The sequence below is a fragment of the Plecotus auritus genome, assembly GCF_963455305.1.
Source record: "Plecotus auritus genome assembly, chromosome: 1".
Taxonomy (NCBI): domain Eukaryota; kingdom Metazoa; phylum Chordata; class Mammalia; order Chiroptera; family Vespertilionidae; genus Plecotus; species Plecotus auritus.
The window spans coordinates 46,984,815-47,010,637 of record NC_137770.1 but is presented as its reverse complement, the minus strand read 5'-3'; the positions used below and the strand labels follow the sequence as shown (position 1 = coordinate 47,010,637).

Below are 25,823 nucleotides of genomic sequence, written 5' to 3'. Positions count from 1 at the left end.
CATTTCTTTTTTTAAAAAAAATATATTTTATTGGTATTTTACAGAGAGGAAGGGAGAGGGATAGAGAGCTAGAAACATCGATGAGAGAGAAACATCGATCAGCTGCCTCCTGCACACCTCCCACTGGGGATGTGCCCGCAACCAAGGTACATGCCCCTGACCGGAATCGAACCTGGGACCCCCCAGTCCGCAGGCCGACGCTCTATCCACCGAACCAAACCGGTTTCGGCTGTAAAACATTTCTTACTGTTAGGATCAAAAAGTCTGAAAGCCACTAATCTAATTAAGAGTGAAGAAAACAGAGGCCCCGAGCAGCTGAACAACATGCCCGAGTTAGTTAACAGCAAAGCTGAGAACAGCATTCAAGTTTCTAATAGTTCTCTGGTAATTTCCTCACCAAACTGGAATCTCCAAATGCAAATAACTCTGGGAAAGAGAGCCCTGACTTTAATCCACATGCAAGTAAAAGATAGTAAGTAAGCTGATCTTTTAGATCTGCTGCCTGGAGCAAGTTTGGGTAAAGGAGAAGACAGTCAAGTGTATCCGGGCAGTGGTAGAGCCAAAACAAAATAAATTTGAGCGAAAACATGGGGGTTGCAGGGTGTGGCCCAGGAGGCACAGGTCAGGGGCTGGTGTGGTAGAGCAAAGAGGTTTTATCTTGTTTGCAGATTTTGTGTTAACCAATCTCATCGGACAACTAGTTCTATACAAGGAGGGTGCTTCCATGTCTGGGCAGGTGGCCCTGAGTGCTTTGTGCATCTTTTTCAACAAATTTTATTAAATGAGAAGTTCTGAACAACAGATGCCTTCGAAATTCTCCATCCCTGCCAGACTCCATCTCTTTAATGAAAACATCAATGTTGGGGATTTATCATTTGTCGTAAAATTACATTTCAATGTAATGTTAAGATTCAGAGTCAGGTCCATGTTTCTCTTCTTGTGGCAGGAAGGCAGTGGTGACAGGGACCCGTGAGGGGTACTTTATAGGAGACTAGAAAACTAGCCACAGCAGGGGGTGGGCAGGTCACAATGGGGGGAGGGGAGGGCATGGCAGCAAACATCAGTAAGGGAGTGCCCCCTCTGGACACCAGTGCAATGAGTTTCCTCTTTACCAAGGCAGAATTCAGGCCAAACAACTGGGCCATGTTCATTCTACCAGGGCTCACCAGCACCTTCTCCTTTCTTAAGTGACTGCACCAAGGTAGAGAGGGCAGGCACAGTGGAAAGGAGACATCTGATGAGAATCCTACACTCTCTCCATAACCAATCACCAAAAGCCCCAAGTTTTCTATGTCAATGTGGTATAATTATTTGGACCTAACCTCTGGGATGACCAGCTCTCAAAGCTCAACCGGGTGCCTGTGTTTCCTATAAGGATTGTGTAAGTCTAGGAGCAGTGGTTCTCAACCTTTCTAATGCCGCGACCCATAATACAGTTCCTCATGTTGTGGTGACCCCCAACCATAAAATTATTTTCGTTGCTACTTCATAACTCTAATTTTGCTACTGTTAATGAATCATAATGTAAATATCTGTGTTTTCCGATGGTCTTAGGCTCTACAGCAACGGTTCTCAACCTGTGGGTTGCGGCATTAGAAAGGTTGAGAGCCACTGCTCTAGAGTAAGTCACCTGAAAGGCTGGTGATGCAGCAGCAGCTAAGGCAGGGAACTGAGTCTGTGGTTTGCTATCCTCATTCTCTTGGATTTAGCATCTCTTTCCTCAGGCCTGGCCAACCTCACATCCATTCCCTTAGTTCAGTGGCTCAGGCACAAGAGGCTAGAGGTAGAAAGAAGGGCTTGGAAGCTCAAAGCCACTTTACTGCTGGTTCGTTCTCCAGGGTCCATGCATGGAATAAGAGCAGCATGCCCAAACCAGAGATTCCAAGGTTATCTGTGGTTTTCAATCATCTGTGCTCTGAGGGTCTGATGTCAGCCACAGGGTGCACAGCTGTGGCACCTTACCAGGCCTCAAAGCTCAAACCGTTGCAGTTCAAAGCTCCTACCCTCTAGCTCTGAGAAGACATCTAAAAAGTAACCATGTAACTACAAGATATGCAAAAGCCTTCTGAAATTGCAAGATAAAAAATTTTAGCTGGTTACACAGAATCTCTGGATAGAAGTGGTGTTCAATTTTAAACGAGCAACAAGGAGAATTTCTCTTCTAATGCAGGTTCTTGAATTGAGACTGATTTGCACTAGGTGTCAACTAGTTAAAGGGCACACATACAAGGATTTGGAGAGCCCCCAAAGCACAAACCAAATGAATGGCTTGCCACATGCTTAATAAAAAATTTTTTAAATTTAAAAACCCAGATCTCAGGGTCCCTCCCCCTACTCTACTAAACCAGAGCTTACCAAACTTTTTCTGAAAAGGACCAGATAGTAAACTTTACCTAAAGGCAAAACTGACAGTACTACACAGGCACTTTCATAATGAGGGAAAACAAGTTTCCACAATTCTCTTTTTTATTAGTTGTTTTTTTTTTTTAAATCCTCACGTGAGGCTCTGGCTGGTCTAGCTCAGTGGATAGAGCACCAGCCTGTGGACTGAAGGGTCCCGGGTTCAATTCCTGTCAAAGGCACATGCCCAGGTTGTGGGCTCAATTCCTAGTAGGGGACCTGCAGGAGGCAGCCAATCAATAATTCTCTGTCATCATTGATGTTTCTATCTCTCTCTCCCTTCCTCTCTGAAATCAATAAAAATATATTAAAATATAAATAAATAAATCCTCACGTGAGGATATTTTTTCTTTTAGAGAGAGAGTGGAAGGGAAGGAGGATGGGGAAAAAGAGAAACATCGAAGTGAGACATATCGACTGGTTGCCTCCCTGCACACCTGGACTGACCTAGATTCAAAATCGAACCCATAACCCTTCAGTCCGATGCTCTAACCACTGAGAAACCGGCCAGGGCCACACAATTCCTTTATTGCTAAAATTAAAAATATATAAGTATAATTTTTGTAATAAAGGTCTAACACAGAATTCTTTTTTTTTTTTGCGGGGGAAATAACATTTTATTTAATTGGGATTCAAAGTTAAATGTTCCATATCATCAAATGGTGTGTAATGTTTGTATGTACAATTATTCTTAGCTCATGGGCTGTACAAAAACAGGTTCCTTGCATGATTCTGGTGATGGCCATGTTTGGGACCCAACAGACTATAATTTGCAAACTCCTTACTGTCCACCTCTGGTTTTACAGTGAGAGGAGAACCCAATTCTGCTACTCACCTGCTGTCTGACTGTTCAACCCTCTCTCCCAACCTCAATGATTCACTTTCACAACAGGGAGAATAGGCTGTCACAATTCTTGGTCTACCCTGAAGGAGTTGTTGAGAGGATTGAAATGATCCATGTGGTATTATTAGCATATTAGTCCTAAATACCAAGGACATGCCAATTCTGTTCAGTTTTTAGCTATAGATGGAGAGTAATAAAAATGCATTACATACGAGATCCCATAGAAATCAGTGCCTAACAGTGGCTCCTCTTGTCTTTTCATTACCCCAAGTGCACCCCCAATACCTAAAAGGCCAGATTTGCTTCAAGTCTAACCAGAGGTGACATGCTAAACCAAACTCAGAAAGTGTATGGCTTCCCCCTTAAAATGATAACCCAGGGTGTGGGTGGGGATGGTGCAGGAGGCCTAACATACGGAAGATGATTTGACTTTGGGTAGTGGGCACAGTGCAATATACAGATCTTGTAACATAGAAATGCACACTGGAAACCTATATGATCCTATTAACCAATGTCCCCAATAAATTTAATTTTTTAAAAAAAGATAATCCGCAGAGCTTCTGGTCCTGACCAACTCTCCCAACATCATCATCCAAGAGGCCCTTCAGTCTTCGTAACTTCAACACAGGAAACTCACTTGCCATTAAGGTGAGTAAGTTTGAAAGCCAGAGAAACAAAAAAGTTCTTCCTTAAGGTATTTTACAAAAAAGGGTGCTTCAGGAGAGGCAGCGGAGAGTAGAGATGGAGTACAGACTGGTTGTGATAGCCTATGTTCAATTTCCTCATGTGTAACGCAAGAATAATAAGAGTATCTTCTACCTCATAGTGCTAAATTAACTGATAGGCACAATCCACTAAGAACTGTGCCAGGCACAGCATGCGTACAATGTAAAGCATTAGCTATTATTGTTATTCTAATCCTAAGAGGAGTTCAGAGTTGTGCCCCACTGCATCCCGTATCTCTCAGATAACAACGCTATCGTAGACTGAACACCCAAGGGCCAGATCAAGCCAGTTTTGCTGCTTACACACTAACTAGGATTATTGCTTCCGTTTTCCAGGTAAGGAAACCAAAGTTCAAAAAGGTAGGTTAGGTTGACCTGCTCGAGCTCACAGGGGCAGGTTAACTTACCTTACCTCTTTTGAGACAGGGGGAATTCAAACTCAGATCTGTGTGGTTCCAGAACCAAGATTTACTGTGGACCCAGCCCCCAAACTTAAAATTACCATCAGCAGCAGCAATTCAGTAACAAAACATAACTAACCATGCCTATCCCGAGCTCAATGCTCAATTTTCTGCCTGTGGATTCCGTGTTGGCTTGCATAAACTGGAATTAACACCAGCCTACTTGAACCCAATTAGGCAGTAAGTCAGACTGGAAAACATCATGCGATGTATTCCAAAGGTCAAAGTTAAACCTGGCTTACTGGGCAGCCTTTGCTGGGCACTGCCATGAAAGCTAGTCTCTATGCAGACACCAGTGAGGTGTTTAATCAGCATCCCATCGGCTTTAAAAAGTCCCAGAGAGATGCCACCTACAGGACACCTTGTCTGGCTCTGCAGTCAATAGCCAGAGAAGGGGAGTCAGCAAGAAAGACATTATTTACTTTTTAAAAACCAAACCTTATTCCCTTCTTTTATCCATTTGCGGTTACATTTAGTACTGTAGCTGCCTCCCCCTAGGTAGAAAATAAAAGGAGAGGGCAGAGAAAGGGGGGGGGGGGGCGCCACCCCTATCAACCTGCAGGGCGCTGCAACACCCACCTGATACATGGAGCAAGACCTACCTTCCCCGGAGAGCCCAGCCTCCAGGGCGTTTCCCCCACGCCGCGTCCCTCCCGAGGAAGCAGCTGCGGTCCTTGCTTCAGTCGGGGCGCTAGAGTTGCGTGCGCATCCCCTCCCCAAAAAGAAACCCCCTGTTCAATTTCTCCCCCCGCCCCCTCCTATAAATTCTGAGGAAAGAACAAACACCAGGGTGATAGGTTCGTCCTCAGGACCACATTTAACTACGTCTAAAACGACTGCAGGAGGAAGGGCAAAATACTGGAGAGAGGGGGGTTGAGGAGCGCCATGGGGGACGGGGGGGGGGGCACTAGAAGGATCTAGCGATTGCGACGCTCCAGCAGAGCCTCAGGCCGGTGGCACAGTAGGGAACACCCATCGGGTCCCATAGCGCATCTGAGGGTGCTGGGGCCAGCTCCCCAAGCTGCCTCCACGTCCAGGCCCGTCGGGGTGATGGCGCAAGGCTCTGCCTCCCGCCGCCCCCCCGCCCCGCAGCGACAACAGCCGCGGTGACAAAATGGCAGCCTGGCGCCCGGCAGTCGTGCCACAAGCGAACAGGGCCCTGGCGGCCGCCCCTGCCCCCCAATAATGCCTCAGCGCCCTTGGGGCTCGGCCTCGGGCGGGTCTGGCCCTTAAAATAATAAGACACCTCGAGCTCCAAACCAGCTCCGGACGCCCCAAGGCCCGCCCCGGGGACTAACCCAAGGCGTCCGCGCCCCTGCCCGCCAGCACCAGGCCCAGCGCCCTCCCGCTGGAGCCGCGGGGAGCCCAGCGCCCGCATTCGGGGCCCGCGCTCCGCCGCCGCGCGGTGGGGGAGGGGCGGGGCGGGCCGCGCGAGACCGGGAAACATGGCTGCTCATCCTATTTCAGCGGCGCGGCGCGGCCACCAGCCCCCGGATCGGAGTTGGGAGAGGCTCGCAAGGTGGGTGTGTGGGGGACCCGGGGGGCGGCGTGGCGGGCAGGGGCGCAGGGGGCGCTCTCCGGAAGCTATTTGTCTTAAGAACGTTAAAAAAAAAATAGTTCCTCCTCCCCCACCTCTTTTGTCCCTCATTAGCGAGCTTTCTCCCCTCCTCCCCAAACGCTCAGAAAGTGCCCCCTCCACTCCCCGAGCCCCACCCGGCCTCGAGGCTCGGGGCAGGCGCGTGGGCAGAGAGCCTGGGCGGCGAGGGGGCGAAGCGTGAGAAATCGCTCCCTGCTCGGCGCGCTCCCCTCCCCCAGCACACACTCGGAAGTTTAAAGAGCCGGTTCGACCCGCTTTCGAGCTCGCTCCCAGGTGGCCGGCAGAGAGGATGGGGTTGGCCGGGTGATCCGCGTCCACACTCGCAGCCACCCGCGGAGACCCAGGCCCCCTGCTCGGCGCCCTTCCCCCTCCGCACGGGGGGCTTCCGGAAAGTACGCGGGAAGATCGCGGCTCGGGCCCCCTCCCCCATCACCACACCCAGCCCCCAAATCCTCCGGTTTGGGGTTCCAGCCGGGAAGGAACCGACCAGAGAAAGGCAAGCCGCCGGCGAATTGTTCCAGGCAACTCCTGCCTTCTCCACCCGGCACCCCTCCCCGCCCTGCGCGCCATCAGGCTCCGCACGTCTACACTCCACAGCTGCGTTATGATGTGATGGGGGGAGGCACAAAAAGGATCTTGTTTTCAAAAGTCTCACTCAGGTTTGGGGGAGGAACTAGAGCAAAGAGGAAGCAAGGCCTGTCTTCGCCAGGGATTCGGGTTTTAATCAGCTGGAGGGGCGACAGGTCAGCACACTGCTCCGCCAACTCTGGAACCCTGGCCACCGCGGCTGGAGGGCCGGCCTTGCGCCCGCGCTCTCCTGGTCCCCCAAAGGCCACTGGAAGAGTCAGCCAGCGTCTCTGTCTCAGACCCAGGTTCTCTTCCGCGGAGCCGCCAACTCGCATAAAACAGTGTTTGAAAGCGAGAGGGAGCCAGAAAAAGAAAAACAAAAACAAAAAACGAGCGTTCGAGTAACCAACCCTGGCCTTCCACTTCCTCAGGGGTGAGCTTTCGCGGAGGCTCCCAGTTCCCTGCCGTGTAAGTTTCCTTTGGCTTTACTCCCGCCGCTGCCCAATCAATAACGGCGACGGGAAGGCAAACTCCCATCCCGGAGCTGCGTGTTCGCTATGCCCGCATCAATCTGGACCCAGCCAATACCCACCACAGGCACCAGTTCCGGGCAGCTTGAGTCCTGACAAAGTTTCCCATGCCCATTTATTAGCCAGGCACCGAATGGCTGCCGAGGAGCCCACTCTAGAGAAAGACCGGCCAGGGGTCGCCAGGGTTCGAAGGCTGGCATCCGGAAGGAGCAGGGACGAGGGGGGACCGGGACGTAGCCTTTGGATAACTTGCAATAGCGATCGCTGGATGTGGGGAGGCGCGGGGATTATCTGTGCCTTTGCACGTTCGAAAATCCCTCCCCCTCTTCTTCCCATTTATCCTCCCCTCCGAAGGAAAGAAATATCAGCATCTGGCCCGAAGGTGGGGTGGAAAGAGTGAGGGAGAAAGAGGAGAAGAGGAAGAGGCAGAGAAAGGGAGGGAGGGAGAGAAAGGGCGCGTTCACGAACACTACAAAGTTACAAATATGGCTCCCCCGTCTCTCGCCTCATCACTGCAAAGAAATGAAGACGCACTTTAAACTCGAGCCATTCCCAACTCCACTGCAGCCCCCTCCCCACGCGCTCTCCCCGGGGGCCTCGGTCCACATTTATCAGAAACTAAACCGGACTCGCAAAGCCCAAAACTTATTGTGTGTGCGTGAGCGAGAGTGAAAGGGAGGGGTGAGGTGCGGGAGGGGGTGGTGGACGGGGGTTTTCATTTATAAAATATAAACCCCCTTTTTGTTGTTAAATCCAGGAGGCAGCCCCTCTCCTCCTCCTCCTCCGTCGTTAATCTTTTTCCCCAGACGGAGTCATGGGAGCAACGAGCTAGAGGGTCATTTTGCCTCATTCTCTCCGACCCAAACGCGTGCGCCCGCTGGCCCCCGATGGGTGCACACTCGCACGCACACTCTCGCACCCACACTCGCACACGCGGGAGCACACGCACAGGTAGTCACACACCAAGGGCAGCGGCGGCGGCGGCAGCCGGAACATGCTCTGATGGTATTGCAACCCCCCAACCTTGCAATTCATTTGCAGTCCGACCCCCAAACCCACACCTCCCGGGCTCCCCCCCCTCAATAAAAGTGCCTCACCCCCCCCCTCCCAACGCACACACACACATACACAAAGTAGGAGAATGGACCGACAGAGATATTTTTGGCAAATGCTCACATCAGAGGGCGTCCTGTTCCGCAGCTCTAAATGAATCCGTTTGTCCATATCCATCTCTCGCGCTCTCTCTCTGCAGAGGCTCCCGCGCCGGCGGAATTCAATCAATAAACCCCGAACCCACGGCCGCGCGTTTTAGGACTTTGAAGGCTCAACCAGCTCCGCTCGGTTCTCGAGCCCCCAGCACCCGCGGCGCACACAAACCTGATCGCTGTGGAGGCGGGATCTGCGGTCTCGCGAATGAGCGGCAGGAGCTTCAGCCAATCGCCGCCGAGGATCTCTGGGCAACAGCCAGTGGCAGCAGCGGCGGCGGGGGAAGGGACCAATGGGCGGGCTGCGCAGCCGGCCAGGGAGGCTCAGCCATTTGGTTGTGGTGCCGGAGACGGACCCCTTTAGATTTCTGGGCGGCAGAGGAGCGCGGCCGCTGCTCCGTGGCTGAGCGAGGGGGGTGGGATGAATGGCGGGGGAAGGGAAGGTGACTACCTCGAGAGCCGAGCCGCCCGGCCTCGCCAGCCCGCCGCCGACTCAGCGTTTGGCCGGGGGCGGGGCCGCAGGTGCGTTATACCAGGGGGAGGGGCGCGGCCGGAGGGGTCGGGTAGGGGTCCTTGCGGGGCCCCGGCTTCGCAGGGCCGCCTTAGGCCTGCGCGCGCCACCCCAGGGGGTTGCGGAAGGAGGCTGTTGGCGCGAGGTTTGGGAGTCGCGGGCTGCTGGGCAGGCGGGAGGATAAAAGGCTTGGGAAGAGGGGAGGGATCAAGGGTGCAGCGAGGGGTGTGTGTGGGGGGGCTGGTCATTTTTTGGGTCCGGCGGGCGGAGCTGGTGGGACTTGGCTGCTGCCCCCCTTCTCCGTGGGCTCCCATCCCCGGCTCACAACCCGCGCGCCCCTTCTCCTCCACCCTCGTCCTAGTCCAGCCGCGGCCATCGCCGCCCCTCGAATAAATAAATAAATAAAAGCAAGTCGCGTCCACCTTTGGATGACTAACCTCGTGGTCTCGACCCTTGCCACGGAGGAGCATTTCAAATTGCTGTCATATAAGGTCAGCTTGCGAGGAGTGATCACCAAAAAGGCACCCAGAATCTTGTTTAATCAATGAATGAAGACCATGGCTTAAGAATTGTGTATGTAGGATATTAAAAAAGTGGGAAAGGAAGGTGCTAATAACTTCTGCTTTTTTGGACCAAACATAACTTATGGGCTGTATAGACCTAATGAAAGAAAACGGCGCACAGTTTAGTCTAATCGTCCACCTGAGTCATATGGTTCAACTTGGGTTGCCAAAGAGGCTCTATTTGGAGCACTTTATCAGGCCTTTCGGTTTGTTTGCTTTGGGTTTTTCGAATCACATTAATTGTAAGAGACCTTAAAGCCTTAATTCCCGCTGGGTTACCAACCTCTATGTGCAGGCCTAAGGTCTTGGCTGCCTATGGTTGTTAATAAATCATGGGGGTTGTTATCAACAAGGAAAGATACATCTTGACCCTTCCATACAACTGTTTTTAAATGCTTTTATTTCTACACGCCTAGACTCTTTCACCGTAAGGAAGTTGTTTTCTGTTTGGATACATGTGTTTCTTTTTCAGGGAAGTGGGTTCAAGGGACAGATAAATCAGTATGTATGTTGCAAATTTGAAATGTTGTTACATAACACCAATACAGTTTCATTCGTGGGCATATAAAGTTTAGGAGGAAATAAAAAGTGACAGAATGTAAATAAAACACATACAGAATGCCGGCACTGGGGAAGAAGCTTGTAGTAACTTTAATATTGTAACCTGATGGGTTACAAAAGTGAAATCCTGCAACTAAGCATTTTGCTCAGTAAATTCTTTCAGATAAAATAAGTGAAATTTGAAAAGTGATCATGTTCTTTTGAGTAGCTTGGAAATGAGGAATAAAAAATTGAAAGTCATTGTTTTTTATGGGAATAAATAGAGTAGTTTATTTGACTTGACTTAGCTGACATATGTCTTCCTCAGTGTTGTTAATCTTATTGAAGTCAATTTGTGTATTTTGAATTTATTCTTTTTAAAATTGTACTGGCTTCGTTATAAAATGTACTGGGACCCCAAATTACCTGTATGCCAGAGTCAGTTCTTCCTGGGTATGGTATTTAAGGTTGATTAAAAGCAGAGCTCTTCATCAGAAGCACATTAAGTCAATATGATGTGTAGAATCTAAGTAACATAGGGTCCTGAAGCTTATGTTCTCTTGATGGTAAATGCTTCAATTTAAATATTTAACCCCAATTAAGTCCACATTTTTAGCAATGTGATATGGGACAGTGCCTTTCCAGAGGAGTGAGTAATCCCTTACGAGCCAACCAATCAAATGCAGGGATGTTCCTCATCCAGCTCTGCTAAAAAGAAGCAAATAGCTCACTTTATCGTACAAAAACTAAAGAGGATGGTGTGGAAGCTCAAACCCCCATTAAAGAAAGTGGACAGATACAAATGAAAATTAGAATTGAAAAAAATGGCTTTATCACTAAGGCAAAATATTAAATTTAACAGTTATTTTTTAAAATATATTTTTATTGATTTCAGAGAGGAAGGGAGAGGGAGAGAGAAACATCAATAACGAAAGAGAATCATTGATTGGCTGCCATTCTGCATGCCTCCTACTGGGGATTGAGCCCACAACCCAGGCATGTGCCCTTGACCAGAATCAAACCTGGGACCCTTCAGTCTGCAGGCCATTGCTCTATCCACTGAGTCAAACCGGCTAGGGCTAAATTTAACAGTTATTTTTAAAAGCACCTTACCCTTATACATTTTTATAACAGCTTTTGTATTGGTGTTAGAAAACTGAAAGAAGGCTTTGCCAGATGTCAATCATTAGATATTGAAATGTCCAAAATGTACATATAACCAATTGAATACTTAACATCCCATCTTTCCAACATACTCTGAAAGAAAAGATTCCTCTCATTTTTACAAATAGATATATTTGTAGCTTATTTTAAAGGAAATTTTAATGATTTTGATTTTTTTATTATCAAAAGGAAATAGGAATATAGCTCAGCTAACACTCAACCATTTGCCCCGCAGTACTTGACCAACATAAAAACAAAAAACCCTGCTCTTATTTTCCTTATTTTACAGAGTTGTTTCTTAAATTACATTCAATTGCATGTTATAGTTATAAGTCATTGCTCTAAATGGCTCTGCATATCACACATCAGACATCAGAAGATATAGTAAGAAAAGAAGCCCCTATCAAGAAATCTTGGCTACATTTGTTGTTGTTTTTTAATCCTTACCCAAGGATATTTTTTCCATTGATATTTTAGAGAGAGTGGAAGGGACAGGGAGTAACAGACAGAAACACTGATGTGAGAGAGACACATCGATTTGTTGCCTTCCGCATGCCACAAACCAGGACCCGGAGCTGCCCTTGACTAGAATTGAACTCGGGACCCTTCAGTCCACAGGCTGACGCTCTATCCACTGAGCCAAACCTGGCAGGGCTTGGCTACATTTTGATTTGGAGTGAGCACGATGAGTTCTAACTGTTGAGATGATTCTGCAGTGGGAGTTAGGTTAAGATGGAGAGTCTGAAACCGGATTTGATTCGCACTGAGAGTAATAAATGAGCTACAATTCAAAGGTGTGAGCCCCTACGGAGAAAGATGGACTTCAAGTTCAGAAAGATACCATCCTGTCTTCCAGAATATTTCCCATCAACAACCATCCCAAACAAATGAGCAGCCTATCGTATTCTCTAGGACCGTGGTCGGCAAACTGCGGCTCGCAAGCCACATGCGACTCTTTGGCCCCTTGAGTGTGGCTCTTCCACAAAATACCATAGCCTGAGCGAGTCTATTTTGAAGAATTGGCGTTAGAAGAAGTTTAAGTTTAAAAAATTTGGCTCTCAAAAGAAATTTCAATCGTTGTACTGTTGATATTTGACTCTGTTGACTAATGAGTTTGCCGACCACTGCTCTAGGAGGTATGAGCAATGCATATCCGTAACCTCTTGATACCTGTTAGAAAGTATTGTTTTATAAATAACCCATGTTGATCCTGCTGCTATTTTAGCTCATTTGCCCTTGTTTGGTCTCTGAAAATGGAGACCCTCTAGGTAGCATCCTTTTCATGAGTTGAGCTGATATATTCACAGTTCAACTTTTTGTTCTTCAGTTTGAGTCACATACACTGGAACCTGGCCATGATACTTTTTCACCTACATCATGGTTCTGCTGCCTGGACCCCAAAAGACAATGATATGGAAAGACTCCAGCTTAATTATGTTCTCTTTGTCCTGTATAAAAAGGTTTTTAGAATGTAGATTATTCTTTTGAAATTCATGGTAACAAATGTGAGACGACTACTGCATTTTGATTTGAGTAGCAAAGGAATGTTGAGGCCCAGGATCTAAAAAGTTACCTATTGTTTGCTTAATAAAGTATTAGATTACTTTATTTTTAAATTACTGAATAGTTACCTTATCAATGGGCAGGTCATAGAGAAAAAGCACTGTTAAATAAAAATAGAGGATTTAAAAATTACTAGTAAAAATCTTAAAAGCAGCTCAAAGATGATTCATTTTGAAAAGGAAAAACAACTGCCCTAGTAGCCGGTTTGGCTCAGTGGATAGAGCATCCACCTGCAGATTGAAAAGAAAGAAAGAAAGAAAGAAAAGGGGGCGGGGGGGACACTATTACCTGTGCACTTGTTTGGAAATCACTAGAAATTCTATGAGTATATGTCTTAAATATATTTAGTAAAGAAAATTTGGGGATAGCAATAAAAGGAAAGTTTATTTACCATTCACCAGGAAGAAAACCAGAGCCATAAGCTCTTATTTTTAGTATTAAAATATGGCTATAAAGGAAAACAGTACATAGTTTAAAGGTAAATAATGGAATGAGGGATCATGGAACAAGACTGACTAAAGGCAATCTATGTTGAAAAAAATAGAAATGCAATTCACTTAGAATCTGCAAATTTATTTCCATCCATCTGGGGTTGAAGTTTACTTCTATATAGAAAAGGGTACTAAAGTCTATTAAGATGAGATAGAGAACAGACTTTCTAAGAACTTTTACTATATTTACTATTTGCAAATAGTGTTTGTAATTTTAAGTATGCATGGTAAAATTGTCCTCTCAAATTATGTACTTTGAAATAGTTCTTATTTGTAGCTAGAAGTAATTATGTACTTTTAAATATGAACTATACCTCTTCTTGAATTAGAGATCAATCTGAAGCATTCTAAGAAATTAGTAACTTTTAAATATATTTCTAGTTAAAATAGTAGGTCCTCCAGACAGTATACCTATACCCTAAACTTTCTCTGGAAATTCTGAATTCTAGCAACTTGAATATAAAAATTATGCATTCCTTTGTACAGGACCAAATGAGATAGCCATGTTAGATGTTTGAGGACTCTTATCCAACAGAGTAACACATACACGTTTTACTCTGCTGGATTGCTTTTTTGTCCCAAGAATTTACCTGAAATCATTTTCTATGCCTTCTGTGTATAAGAATTATATCACTTCTACATATATTTATTCAAAGACAACTCGAGTAACTGTGACAAGTATTTTTCACTAGGCTGGACCAAAACTCATGAACATGTCTGTGTTCAAGTTCCTGTGGAGAAGAAATGCTGTAGGATGAGGCAGAATAGCAGGCAAATAACAAGCATGTTGATCACAGTGTGGTAGCTAGAGAAAGAAAAATATTCATATGCCCAGGAAAAGTCTGGAGAGCATACGTCAGGAAATACTTTAAGATTTGTTTTGTTTTTACAAAGCTGCTCTGGGTGATGGTGTTATAGTGTTTTCTGTTTTGTCAAAAGTTTCTAAGATTTTCAGTTGATAATGTTTGCAATAAATTTATTTTTAGTGGAAAATATAGATATAGCAGATACAGTGTTTGCGCTAGTTGGAATTCTTGGTTGCAGGCAGCAGGAACTGTCCCTGACGAATGCAGGCAGGAGTTTCTTATAAGCTTACCGCAGAACCAAAGAACATGGTCCAGGAGAAGATCAAGATATTGCTCCAGGTATAATCTGCAGAGGACCCCACCCCTTGTCATTCATCTCTAAGCTCTGGACTCTGTGTCCCTTCACTGCTGTAAATGATCTCAGGAGCCTCCATTTTTGTGTCACTCCCTCAAGATTCAAAGCACTTAGGGAGAGCATTTGCAAATTCCCCAGCTTTCAGGGGAAAAGATTGTATGACACTGCCTCCCATTTATGTTAGGATTCTCCCTCAGCCCTCCCACCTAGTATTCTGATGCTAGGTGGCCAAAAGCAAAATCTACTAAAGTGTTCTGATTAAACAATACTGTGAAGATTTTCTAATGACCCAGATTACCCATTTTAGCTCCTCTCCTGCTCCAAACTATTTACCAGGAAGAGACTTGATATGATCCAAATGTATGTATCCCCAGCCCCCAATCGATCCCCAAGGTGATGGTATTAGCAGGTGGTCCTCCCAACAGGAGGCAACTGGATCGGGAGCCCTCATGATTGAGATTAGCACCCTTATTAAGAGGCCCCCCAGAGTTCCCTAGCCTTTCCATCCTGTAAGGTATAGCGAAGGAGAGTCTTCCCCCCACCATGCTAGTAGTTTATTCTGGACTTTCAGCCTCCGGAACTGTGAGAAACAAATAGCTGTGTGTGTTTTTTAACTCATAAGCCACCCAACCTGTGGTATTTTGTTACCATAGCCTAAAACAGACTAAGACAGGACTGCTTCACCTATTTAGGATCAACCTAAAACAGCCAATGTTTGAACCATGGCTGGGCTCAGTTGGTTAGAGTGTTGTCCAGATTCACCAAGGTTGCTGGTTTGATTCCCATCGAGCACAAACAAGAGTCAACAAATGAATGCATAAATAAGTCAACCAATGAATGCATAAATAAGTGGGCCAACAAATTGATGTTTTCTCTCTCTCTCAACCAATCCATTTAAAAAAAAACCACACAAAAAAACAGCAAATATCTGAGATCCTCAATTTTCTTTCAAATGCTTCCCTTTCCAAATCCTAAGCCAGAAGAAACAATATATTATTATTGATGTTGATGATATACTTAAAGAAAGCAGAGTTGATAGTAACATTTTGAGAAAGGTCTCCATAGATATTTGATTTAAAATAATAAGGAGCCCTAGCCGGGTTGTGCAGTGGTTAGAGCGTGGGCCTGTGGACTGAAGGATTTTGGGTTCAATACCTTGTTTGCAGGCGCAATCGCTGGCCCTGATTGGGACACGCATGGGAGGCAACCAATCCATGTGTATTTTCACATTGATGTTTCTCTCTGACTCTTCCCCTCCCACTCTCTAAAAACAAATGGAAAACAAAACAAACAGAAAAAAAAGGTAAGGAATTTAGTCCTAAGAGATACACTAAAGATAGAATAATCTACATGTTATATTTCAAGAATAAATGCAGAGTCTTTAGATAGGTAATGTTGAGTAGTGATGCAGTACTGCCGATGGCTTTCTAACTGCCACTCTGAGCACATGTCAGGCTCAAGTGCAGAACTAAACTGAAGGGCATGAGATTTGTAGTAAAAATGTATTGGAAGTAGGCAAGTGGTCACAGGCTAAGAGTTCTTAAAAGGATGAAGTCTCTTTAAGGACAATTTTGAAGAAAAAAATGCTGATGGTGAAAGAAATGCAAAAACCACAAACACATCAAAGAGACCCATATTCCTGGGAACAAAGAAGAAGGTCATAAAGGATCTGCTTATAGATAGAAAACATATTAATCCTGGGATAGTGTCCTCTTTCCTCTTGCGCCCCCTGCTCCCAACACACACACACACACACACACCATTTTAGGTCTCTTAGCTTAGATTGCTTTTTTTTTTAATACATTTTTTTTTTTATTTCAGAGAGGAAAGAGGAGGGAGGGAGAGATAGAAACATCAATGGTGAGAGAATCATTGACTGGCTGCCTCCTGCATGCCCCCTACTGGGGATCAAGCCTGCAACCCAGGCATGTGCCCTTGACTGGAATCGAACCTGGGACCTTTCAGTCCGCAGGCCAAGGCTCTATCTACTGAACCAAACCAGCTAGGGCTTAGATTGTTTTTCAACTATAAAAACCAAGTCCTTGCAAGGACTTGGAACAAAGTTATAGGAATTCAACTGTTTTCTAGTTTAATTTTTACAACTGTTAAAGCATGGTTTAACTGTAACATGAATAGAAACACCTTATAAGTGGTAATAACTTCTCTTCTGAGATGCAGTGCTAAAAATTCTGTTCATTAAAACACAAAATGCTCTTCATGACAAAGTGTTTTATTTATTAGAATTTAACTTTTTCCCCAGATGATTTAATGCCAATCATGGCAGACTGCTAATTATAAAGTAAAATCTCTTCCTCTCCTTCCTGCACACAAAGCTTGACTATGCTTCCCAGCTGCCCTTGTAGTTAGATTGGGCCCGTAGAACTGAGTGCTAAACAGTGGAGTGGGAGGAGAAGTGATGTTTGTCACTTTGAGGCCTGAAATTGCCAATGCATGCTGACTGATGTGGAGGTGACAGAGTGATCTTGGAAGCCAAGTGTTGTTCATGAGGTTGGAACCTCCCTCAGCCTGGGTCTCTACAGAGAGTCGTCTATGTTCACTTGCTCATCAAGAGAGAAACTGTGACCAAGATAGAAACGTTTATGGTGCTGTGCCGTTACACGTTTGAGACACTGCAGCCATGCTAACACGAATAAAGTTTTTTTAAAAGTCAGTCTTAGCTTTCTATTCATTTATGATTTTGTAGATCAACTGTAAATTTCAAATATTATTAGATTTGCAATACATCTTTGAATTTCAGGTTCTCAGAAGCACCGTAAAACAGGTAAAAGAGTTATATTAAGTAATAAGAACTTAATGAAGAAAAGATCATTGTAAGAAAGTCTATATAAGTGACACACAAATATATCTCTTTTCCCCCAATTTAGTGCTTGGCTCATAGCAGGTATAAAAAAAATGTCTATTGTTTCATCAATAAATGAGCCTCTCTCTGAAGCTCTGGACTGACATTTCACTTGACCATGAGACATTTCCTACAGGAACATCCACAGAACATTTCCAGAACTAAAATAATCTTCCCCGTCAGGCTCTGCCCGCTTTGCCTCTACCAAAATACCATCGTGTGCCTCACTCTCTTGTTTTTATCAGTGGCACCCTTGGAATTGCCCTCTGTTGACTCACATAGCCAAATGGTTGCCTCATCTTCTAAGTTTTATTTCCCAAATATCTTTCCTCCTTTCAGCCCACTTTCTCCAGTGTACCTAAGAGTGCTCACACCAACTCCAATATCCCTCAGATCTAAATTGACCCATGTGCTTGTTTTTCTCACCAATAACATTTCCCCAAAAAAGTGTTTTTAAGGACCAAGATAGGATCACCACCTTTTAATTTTGCAAGATAAAAATATGTTCAAAAAACTTCTTTATGTGATATATGTATAAAGAAGATAAATATATAAGTAAAACATTTTCTTTTTTTTTTTTAATATATTTTATTGATTTTTTACAGAGAGAAAGGGAGAGGGATAGAGAGTTAGAAACATCGATGAGAGAGAGACATCGATCAGCTGCCTCCTGCACACCCCCCACTGGGGATGTGCCCGCAACCAAGGTACATGCCCTTGACCGGAATCGAGCCTGGGACCCTTCAGTCCGCAGACCGACGCTCTATCCACTGAGCCAAACCGGTCAGGGCAAGTAAAACATTTTCATTATCCATCAATGGACACTTACATTGTTTCCATATCTTCACTATTGTAAATAATGTTGCAATGAATATGGACATTTATCGTTTATTTTTCTATAGACTATTGTCTTAAAACAGTAATGTAGGGTCCAGCCAGTGTAGCTCAGCAGTTGAGTGTTGACCCAGGAAACAAGAGGTCGCTAGTTCAATTCCCAATTAGGGCACACACCAGGGTTGCAGGCTCGATCCCCAATAGGGGGCCTGCAGGAGGCAACCAGTCAATGATTCTCATTGATGTTTCTATTTCTCTCCCTTCCTCTCTGAAGTCAATAAAAATATATTTAAAAACAAAAACAGGTAAACTTTACTGGTTAGGGAAAAAAAACACTTAAAAGTAATGTAGGAAGGACTCAACATTGGAATATATGAGAGTCCTTTACATTAATGAATTTAATTTTATGCAAATTCACTACATTATTCAGGATTTTCAACTCAGGTAGTCGGAAACTTCTGTGGCCCAGCACTGGCCCTGAAGTCCTGATATCCTCTCATCGCCAAATGAATGTTCCTAAGCTCCAGTCACAGTGCTTCTCCCATCAGCAACAGCTTCTCTGGTTCCTGGTGGCCTATCCACCCCACCCCAGCCATGCATTTAAATTTCCAATAAAGAGACCACACATGACCTCCCCATTGTTAATTTCTATTTTCCAGACAAATTGGACCTTCTGTTATTCCCTTTTTTCTGTCTTTGACTATGTGATCCTCCCAGCTTATATACCCTTTCCTTTTTTCCTCACCAGTCCAAATCCTACCCAAAAATTGAGACTAAATTTGATACTACTGCCTTCATGAAACCTTTAAATCCACCCAGAGATCCTTCCTGTCCTTGAATTTCATAAGACCTTAAGGGTAGCAATAGGACCACTTCCATGTACTGTGTTTATTTACCCACTCCCTTAATAAGTCCTTAAAGATATAATGTTTGACATATTTTGTTACCCCCAGTATTATTTGAACATTGAATATTCAATATATATTTAATAACTAAATAATATAATAAATTATTAAATAATTTATTTAATAACTAAATAAATTCTTTGAACCTAGTGGGCACCCTACTTTAAAAGTCCCTTTGAAACATTTAAATGACTATAATCTTTAATGTCAAGTAAATAGCAATAGGATATTGGGGAAACAGGGATTGCTAAGTAACTTCTTTATTCTAACATGAGAAAAACAAAATAAATTCTTATTTCTATGACCACATAGTAGAAGCTTTTCTACTATAACATTTTATTTTAGGCTCCTACCCAGGGATTGAATTGTCTTAAAAGGCAATTTGTGGGAGAGGTGGGAATTAGAGAGCTCCCTAACTCTAATTTTGTATCTATACCACTTTTAGTGAAGTTACACAATATTCTTTGGATTTTATATTCATCAAAAAGCAAGACAAAATAAGATGACAAAGCTCAAAGACCCAAAATCATAAAACTTGTAGAAGAAAAAATACAGGGTAAACTCCTTGACATTGGTCTTGGCGATGATTTTTTTGGATTTAACACCCAAAGCAAAGGCAACAAAAGCAAAAATCAACAAGTAGGGCTACATCAAGCTAAAAATTTTCTGCACAGCAAAGGAAGTCAACAACACAAAAAGGCAACCTACTGAATGGGAGGAAACATTTGCAAATCAATCTGATTAGGGGCTAATATCCAAAATATATAAAGAACTCACACAATTCAATAGCAAAAAACAAAAAAACACACAGTTTAAAAATAGGCAGAGGAAATAAACTTATTTTCAAAAAAGACATAGAAATGGCCAAGAGGTACATGAAAAGGTGCTCAACATCACTAATAACTACAAATCAAAACCACAATGGAGTATCACCTCACACCTGTTAGAATGGTTATAAAAAAGACAAGAAATAAGAAGTGCTGGTAAGGATGTGAAGAAAAAGAGCCCTTGTGCACAGTTGGTGGGAATGTAAATTGGTAGAGTCACTGTGGAAAACAGTATGGTGGTTCCTCAAAAAATTAAAATTAGAACTACCATATGATCCAGAAACTCCACTTTGGGGTTTATAACATAAGGAAATGGAATCACTATATTGAAAAGACATCTGCATACCCATGTTCATTGCAGCCTTATTTACAATAGCCAAGAAATGGAAATAACCTAAGTGTCCATTGATGGATGAATGGACAAGGAAAATGTGAGAGATCTATATCTATCTATATCTCAGCCATAAAAAAGAAGGAAATACTGTCATATGTGACAACATGGCTGGACCTTGATGGCATTATGCTAAGTAAAATAAGTCAGAGAAATACAAATACTATGTGATCTCACATATGTGGAATCTAAAAAACCAAACTCATAAAGAACAGATTAGTGGTTGCCAGAAGCAGGGCATAGGGAGTGGGTGAAAGTGGTCAAAAGATGCAAACATCCACTTATGAGATACTGTGTATAAATTCTAGGGAGTTAATGTACAGCATGGTGACTATACTTAACAGTGTATTGTATATTTGAAAGTTGTTAAGACAGTAATTTCTCATCACAAGAAGAATTTGTAACTGTGAGGTGACAGATGTTAACTAAAGTTATCATGATAAATCATTTTGCAATATATACATATATCAAATCATATTGTACACCTAAAACTAATACAATGTTATATGTCAACTATCATATATAATAAACGGCTAACGTGCAAATTGTCCCCTCAGGAGTTTGACTGGTCCTGGCGATGATTGGGGGAAGGAAGGCCCCAATTGGCCCTGATCACCAGCCAGGCCTACGGAGCCTACCCGGGCACGAATTTTGTGCACCAGGCCTCTAGTATCTCAATAAAACCAGAAAAAAAATAAATTAAAGGAATGAGATGACAAAGCTCATCTATTTCACTCTTATTTAACAATTGAAGGAAATCTTCATTTTTTATCTTTTATCTAATAAATCTAACATTTTTCTATAATGTTCATGAAATATGAATATCAGTGTGTAAATGTTTTCATTTACTTCAGTTGTATGAATAGAAAATTTAACAAAGGTTAGGATGAGTATATATATTTCTTTAAATTATTTTTTAAATATATTTTATTAATTTTTTACAGAGAGGAAGGAAGAGGAATAGAGAGTTAGAAACATCAATGAGAGAGAAACATCGATCAGGTGCCTCCTGCACACCCCCTACTGGGGATGTGCCCACAACCAAGGTACATGCCCTTGACCGGAATCGAACCTGGGACTCTTCAGTCCGCAGGCCGATGCTCTATCCACTGAGCCAAACCAGTCAGGGCAGGATGAATATATTTTATTAAGCTATTAATTTTTACAGAGGCATGGAAATAAAAGACAGGACCCTATAATGATACAGGAATTTAAATTTAGGATTTGAATTTGAGTGGGAGCATGTGGTAAGAAGCTCTTTATGTTTAGCCTGGCATTACAGCTTGAGATGAGAAAAACATAGTGGTTCTTTTAATTCATTTCTTTTGAAATATGAAATCTCTTGACTTTCAGCACTATTTATTATTGAGTACCTGGCATTGGACTCACCTTCCTGCGTAAAACAGTTGCCGCAACCAAGGCAGGATTATTACCCTTCAGAAATGGGAAGCACATGAGGCCAGCCTCACATTCATTCCTGCACAAGGAAATGGAGCAGAGAACAGTAATGTGTATGGCCAGCGGAAACAGAGATCAGAGTTCAGACCTACTAACAAAGCTGGGTTTAGAGGTCCCTTAAGGAGGGAGCTGCAGAGAAAAAGCACTCCAAAATTGCATTAAAAATTCCCTCAGAAACTTGGCCCATTGTTACAATCTAAGAGCATGGCAAGACTCCAGGAGACCTAGCAGAGAACAGTGACTAGGAGGCTGAGAGCTGAGCAGAGATTTCAGAGGTTGAACAATAATGGGAAGACATGAGAGGTTAAGCCAAGCCTAATTTAGAATGTATAAAACTTCATGAATACCTAGGCACTTAATGGAAACCCCTGAAAGCCCACATCCTAGTATTAAGGACCTTCATGAATGAGCAGTGTTACACAATAGGAGTAAGGACTAAACGTAAATAATTTGACACTTGCTGTCAGAACAAGATTCAGCATTCAGAGGAAGGCAGTATAATCTAGAGCCTTTTCACTGTAATAACCACTGTATTAAATCAGCAGACAAACAACCCAAAGCCTGTCTGGTGTGGCTTAGTTGGTTGAGCGTCATCCCATGCACCAAGAACCAAGAGGTCACCAGTTCGATGCCCAGGATGTGGGCTTGATCCCAGTAGGGGGCGTGCGGGAGGCAGCCGATCAATGATTCTCTCTCACTGATGTTTCTCTAAAAACAAACAAACAAACAAACAAACAAAACCTCCACTGGATATGCAAAGAAAAAAGAAAAAAACAACCACCACCAAACTGCCATGAGGTAAAACAGTAAAAAAAAGCAGATCCAGAGATGATTTAGAAATTACTAGAGTTATCTGATAAAAACTTCAAAATAACTACAATTGGTATGTTAAAGAAATTGGAGGAAAAGGTGAACACAATGAATGAAAAGACAGACTACTTCAGTGGAGAATTTGAGTCTATGAATAGGAATCAAATCGACATTCTAGATATGTATATTGAAATATCTGAAATTTAAGAACTATTTGAATGGTTACAGCACCAGTCTAGACTCAAAATTAATCAGAGAAAATTTTTAAACTGAACACAGAAGGACAAAAATAATGAAAAAGAACAAAATATGAAAGAGATATGGGGCATAGGCAAAAAAATCTAATATACAATAATTTAAATCCCAGAAGGAGGAGAAGAGAGAGATAAGCATAAACAATATATAGAGAATGGTGGCTGAGAATTTTCCTATCTAATTAATGATAAAGCTCACAGATTCAAAAATCCTCATGAACACCAAGCAGGATAATAAGAGAAAACCATAGCACACCATAGTCAAATTTTGTGAAAACTGAGATAAAAGGAAATCTTTAAAGCAGCCAGAAAAAAAAAATGATACAATAGTTGATATTATAACAAAAATGTATGGAAGCTGGAAGGCAATAAAATAACATCTTCAAACAGCTGAAAGGAAAAAAATACCACCCTGCTAACGTAGATTTCCCTAAAAAAGAAAAGTTTAAGAAAATGTTCTCAGACAAATAAGTTGCAAAATTGTATCCCTCGCAGGCTAACATAATAATAAAGCCCAAAGAACTTTATTCAGGTTGAAGATAAATGATCTCATAGCATCATACTGAGTAAATATGAGAAACTCTTGACTATTGAAACAATAATCATAATAAATATTTGTGGGGTTTATACACATGTAGGCAATAAAATGTATAAAATAAAGATGTGAATGGGGTAATGGATATACACTGTTTTAAGATGCTGACATTATTTGTGACAATGACAGGTACACTGTAATAAGCTAAGAATACATTCTTTACATTCTAAAAGACTGATAGTAAAAAGAAAACAAAAAAATAAAATGGAATATTAGAATCCTTGACTAATAAAAACAAGGCATGAAGGGAGGAAGAAAGCACATGGGAAAAAAGAAAACAAATAGCAAAGTAGACTTAACCACAACTTAATCCTATATAATAAAAGCCTAAGATGCAAATCGACCGAACAGCAGAATGACCGGTCACTATGACACGCACTGACCACCAGGGGGCAGATGCTCAATGCAGGAGCTGCCCCCTGGTGGTCAGTGCACTCCCACAGGGGGAGTACCGTTCAGCCAGAAGCTGGGCTCACGGCTGGCGAGCGCAGCAGTGGTGGTGGGAGCCTCTCCCACCTCCGCTGCAGGCGGGTGGTAAGGAGCAAGGGGTCCCGGACTGCGAGAGCCCCAGATTGCGAGAGGGATGTCTGACTGCTGGCTTAGGCCTGATCCCACTGGGGATCGGGCCTAAGCTGGCAGGCGGACATCCCCCAAGGGGTCCCGGATTGCGAGAGGGAACAGGCTAGGCTGAGGAGACCCCCCCAAGCCCCTGAATCTCATGCACCAGGCCTCTAGTTATTTCATAATTAGAGTGAATGTAAAGAAATAAAACTCCCAATTAAAGAACTAGATTGTCTCTTTCCACCATCTTGGAACCTGTGGAGGCCTGCTAAATGACAAATGTGTCTGGAAGGCTGTGGTCCAAGGCCATTTTTGTTGGCTATAAGTTGGGTCTCTGGAACCAGAGGGAACACACAGCTCTTCTTAAAACTGAAGGTGTTCATGCTCAAGATGAAACTGAATTCTATCTAGGCAAGAGATGTGCTTATGTGTACAAATCAAAGAACAACACAGTGACTCCTGGTGGCACACCAAACAAAACCAGAGTAATCTGGGGAGAGGTAACTCACGCTCATGGAAACAGTGGCATGGCTCGTGCCAAATTCCAAATCAGCCTTCTGGCTAAGGCCATTGGACACAGTATCCATGTAATATACCCCTCAAGGATTTACACTCATTGAAAAGTAAGTAAATAAAACTGGATTTGTTCTCTTGTGAAAAAAACACACAATATAAATTGTTAGATTTTAAAAGACTCAATATATGCTGCTTACAAGAGACACACCAAAATACATGAAAATATGAAAACAAATAAGTTTAATGGAAAGGATGGATCAACTATGTCATTTAAACACCTAACCCAAGAAAGCAAATATTATTATATTAATATCAGAGAAAGTAAACTTTAGGGCATGAAGCTATTACTTGATATAAAGAGGGAAATTCCATATTGAAAAAAGAATTAATTCAACAGTAACAACAACAACAACAACAAAACAATGCTAAATTAATATGCACCTAGCCCTAGCCGATTTAGCTCAGTGGATAGAGCATCAGCCTGTGGACTGAAGGATCCCAGGTTTGATTCCTGCCAAGGGCACATGCCTAGGTTGCGGGCTTGATCCCCAGGAGGGGGCGTGCAGGAGGCAGCCGATCAATGATTCTCTCTCATCACTGATGTTTCTCTCTGTCACTCTCCCTTCCTCTCTAAAAAAATCAATAAAAATATTTTTAAAAAAGACTAACATGCACCTAAAAACACATCTCTAAAATGCATAAAGCAGCAGTTTACAGAATAAAAGGATAGACAATTCCAATAATATATGGAGAATTCACCACAGCTTTCCCAGTAACTTATAAAACAATAAAAACATTAAGATATAGAATATCTAAATAACACTACCAGCCAATTTTATCTAATTAGTATTTATAGGATACTATATCCCCAAAGAATAGAATACACATTCTTTTCAAGTGCACATGTATCATTTATCAAAACATGCTTTGATCTATAAAGCAAGTTTTAACAAATTTCAAAAGTCAAAAGTTATATAGTGTATTATTTCTTTTGTTATTATTTAAAATATATTTTTATTGATTATAGAGAGGAAGGGAGAGGCAGAAAGTGATAGAAACATCTATGATGAGAGAGAATCATTGATTGGCTGCCTTCTGCATGCCCCCAACTGGGGATGGAGCTCACAACCCGGACATGTACCCTTGACCAGAATCGAACCTGGGACCCTTCAGTCCGCAGGCTGACACTCTATCCACTGAGACAAACCAGCTAGGGCTATAGTGTATTATTTCTGATCACCAGAATTTAGAAATCTCAAAATATTTAGAAATTAAGGAACACACTTCAAAAATAATCCATGAGTCAAAGAAGTAAGCACAATGGAAATTATCAAATATTCTGAGCTGTCTGTACTGGAAATGCAACCTATCAAAACCTGTGAATTGCCACTAAAGCAGTATTCAGAAATAAAATTATAGATCTGTATGTATATATTAGAAAAATGTTTATAAATCAATGATCTAAGCTTCTAATGCAAGAAATCAGAAAA

The 25,823-nt window shown here is 43.0% G+C and overlaps 2 protein-coding genes across 3 annotated transcripts in view; one reads left to right on the top strand and one right to left on the bottom strand.

The window, feature by feature from the left end:
* ANP32A (acidic nuclear phosphoprotein 32 family member A) overlaps nucleotides 1–8,518 on the bottom strand; it is a 39,847-nt gene extending 31,329 nt beyond the window's left edge. The window contains exon 1 of one of the 2 annotated variants that reach the window (XM_080676611.1): nucleotides 8,301–8,518. In XM_080676611.1, the coding sequence (XP_080532737.1) occupies nucleotides 8,301–8,354 (54 nt within the window). In that variant the 5' untranslated portion in view covers nucleotides 8,355–8,518. Of the gene's footprint in view, nucleotides 1–5,728; nucleotides 6,955–8,300 lie in introns of those variants that run through there. The other variant, XM_080676610.1, reaches the window with a different exon arrangement.
* Nucleotides 8,519–24,089: 15,571 nt separating this feature from the next.
* LOC308233379 (large ribosomal subunit protein eL33-like) lies at nucleotides 24,090–24,437 on the top strand (the record flags this gene model as incomplete). The annotated part of the gene is made up of 1 exon (XM_080640311.1): nucleotides 24,090–24,437. The coding sequence occupies one exon, from the start codon at nucleotides 24,090–24,092 to the stop codon at nucleotides 24,435–24,437; it is 348 nt and encodes a 115-aa protein (XP_080496437.1).
* Nucleotides 24,438–25,823: the final 1,386 nt, after the last annotated feature.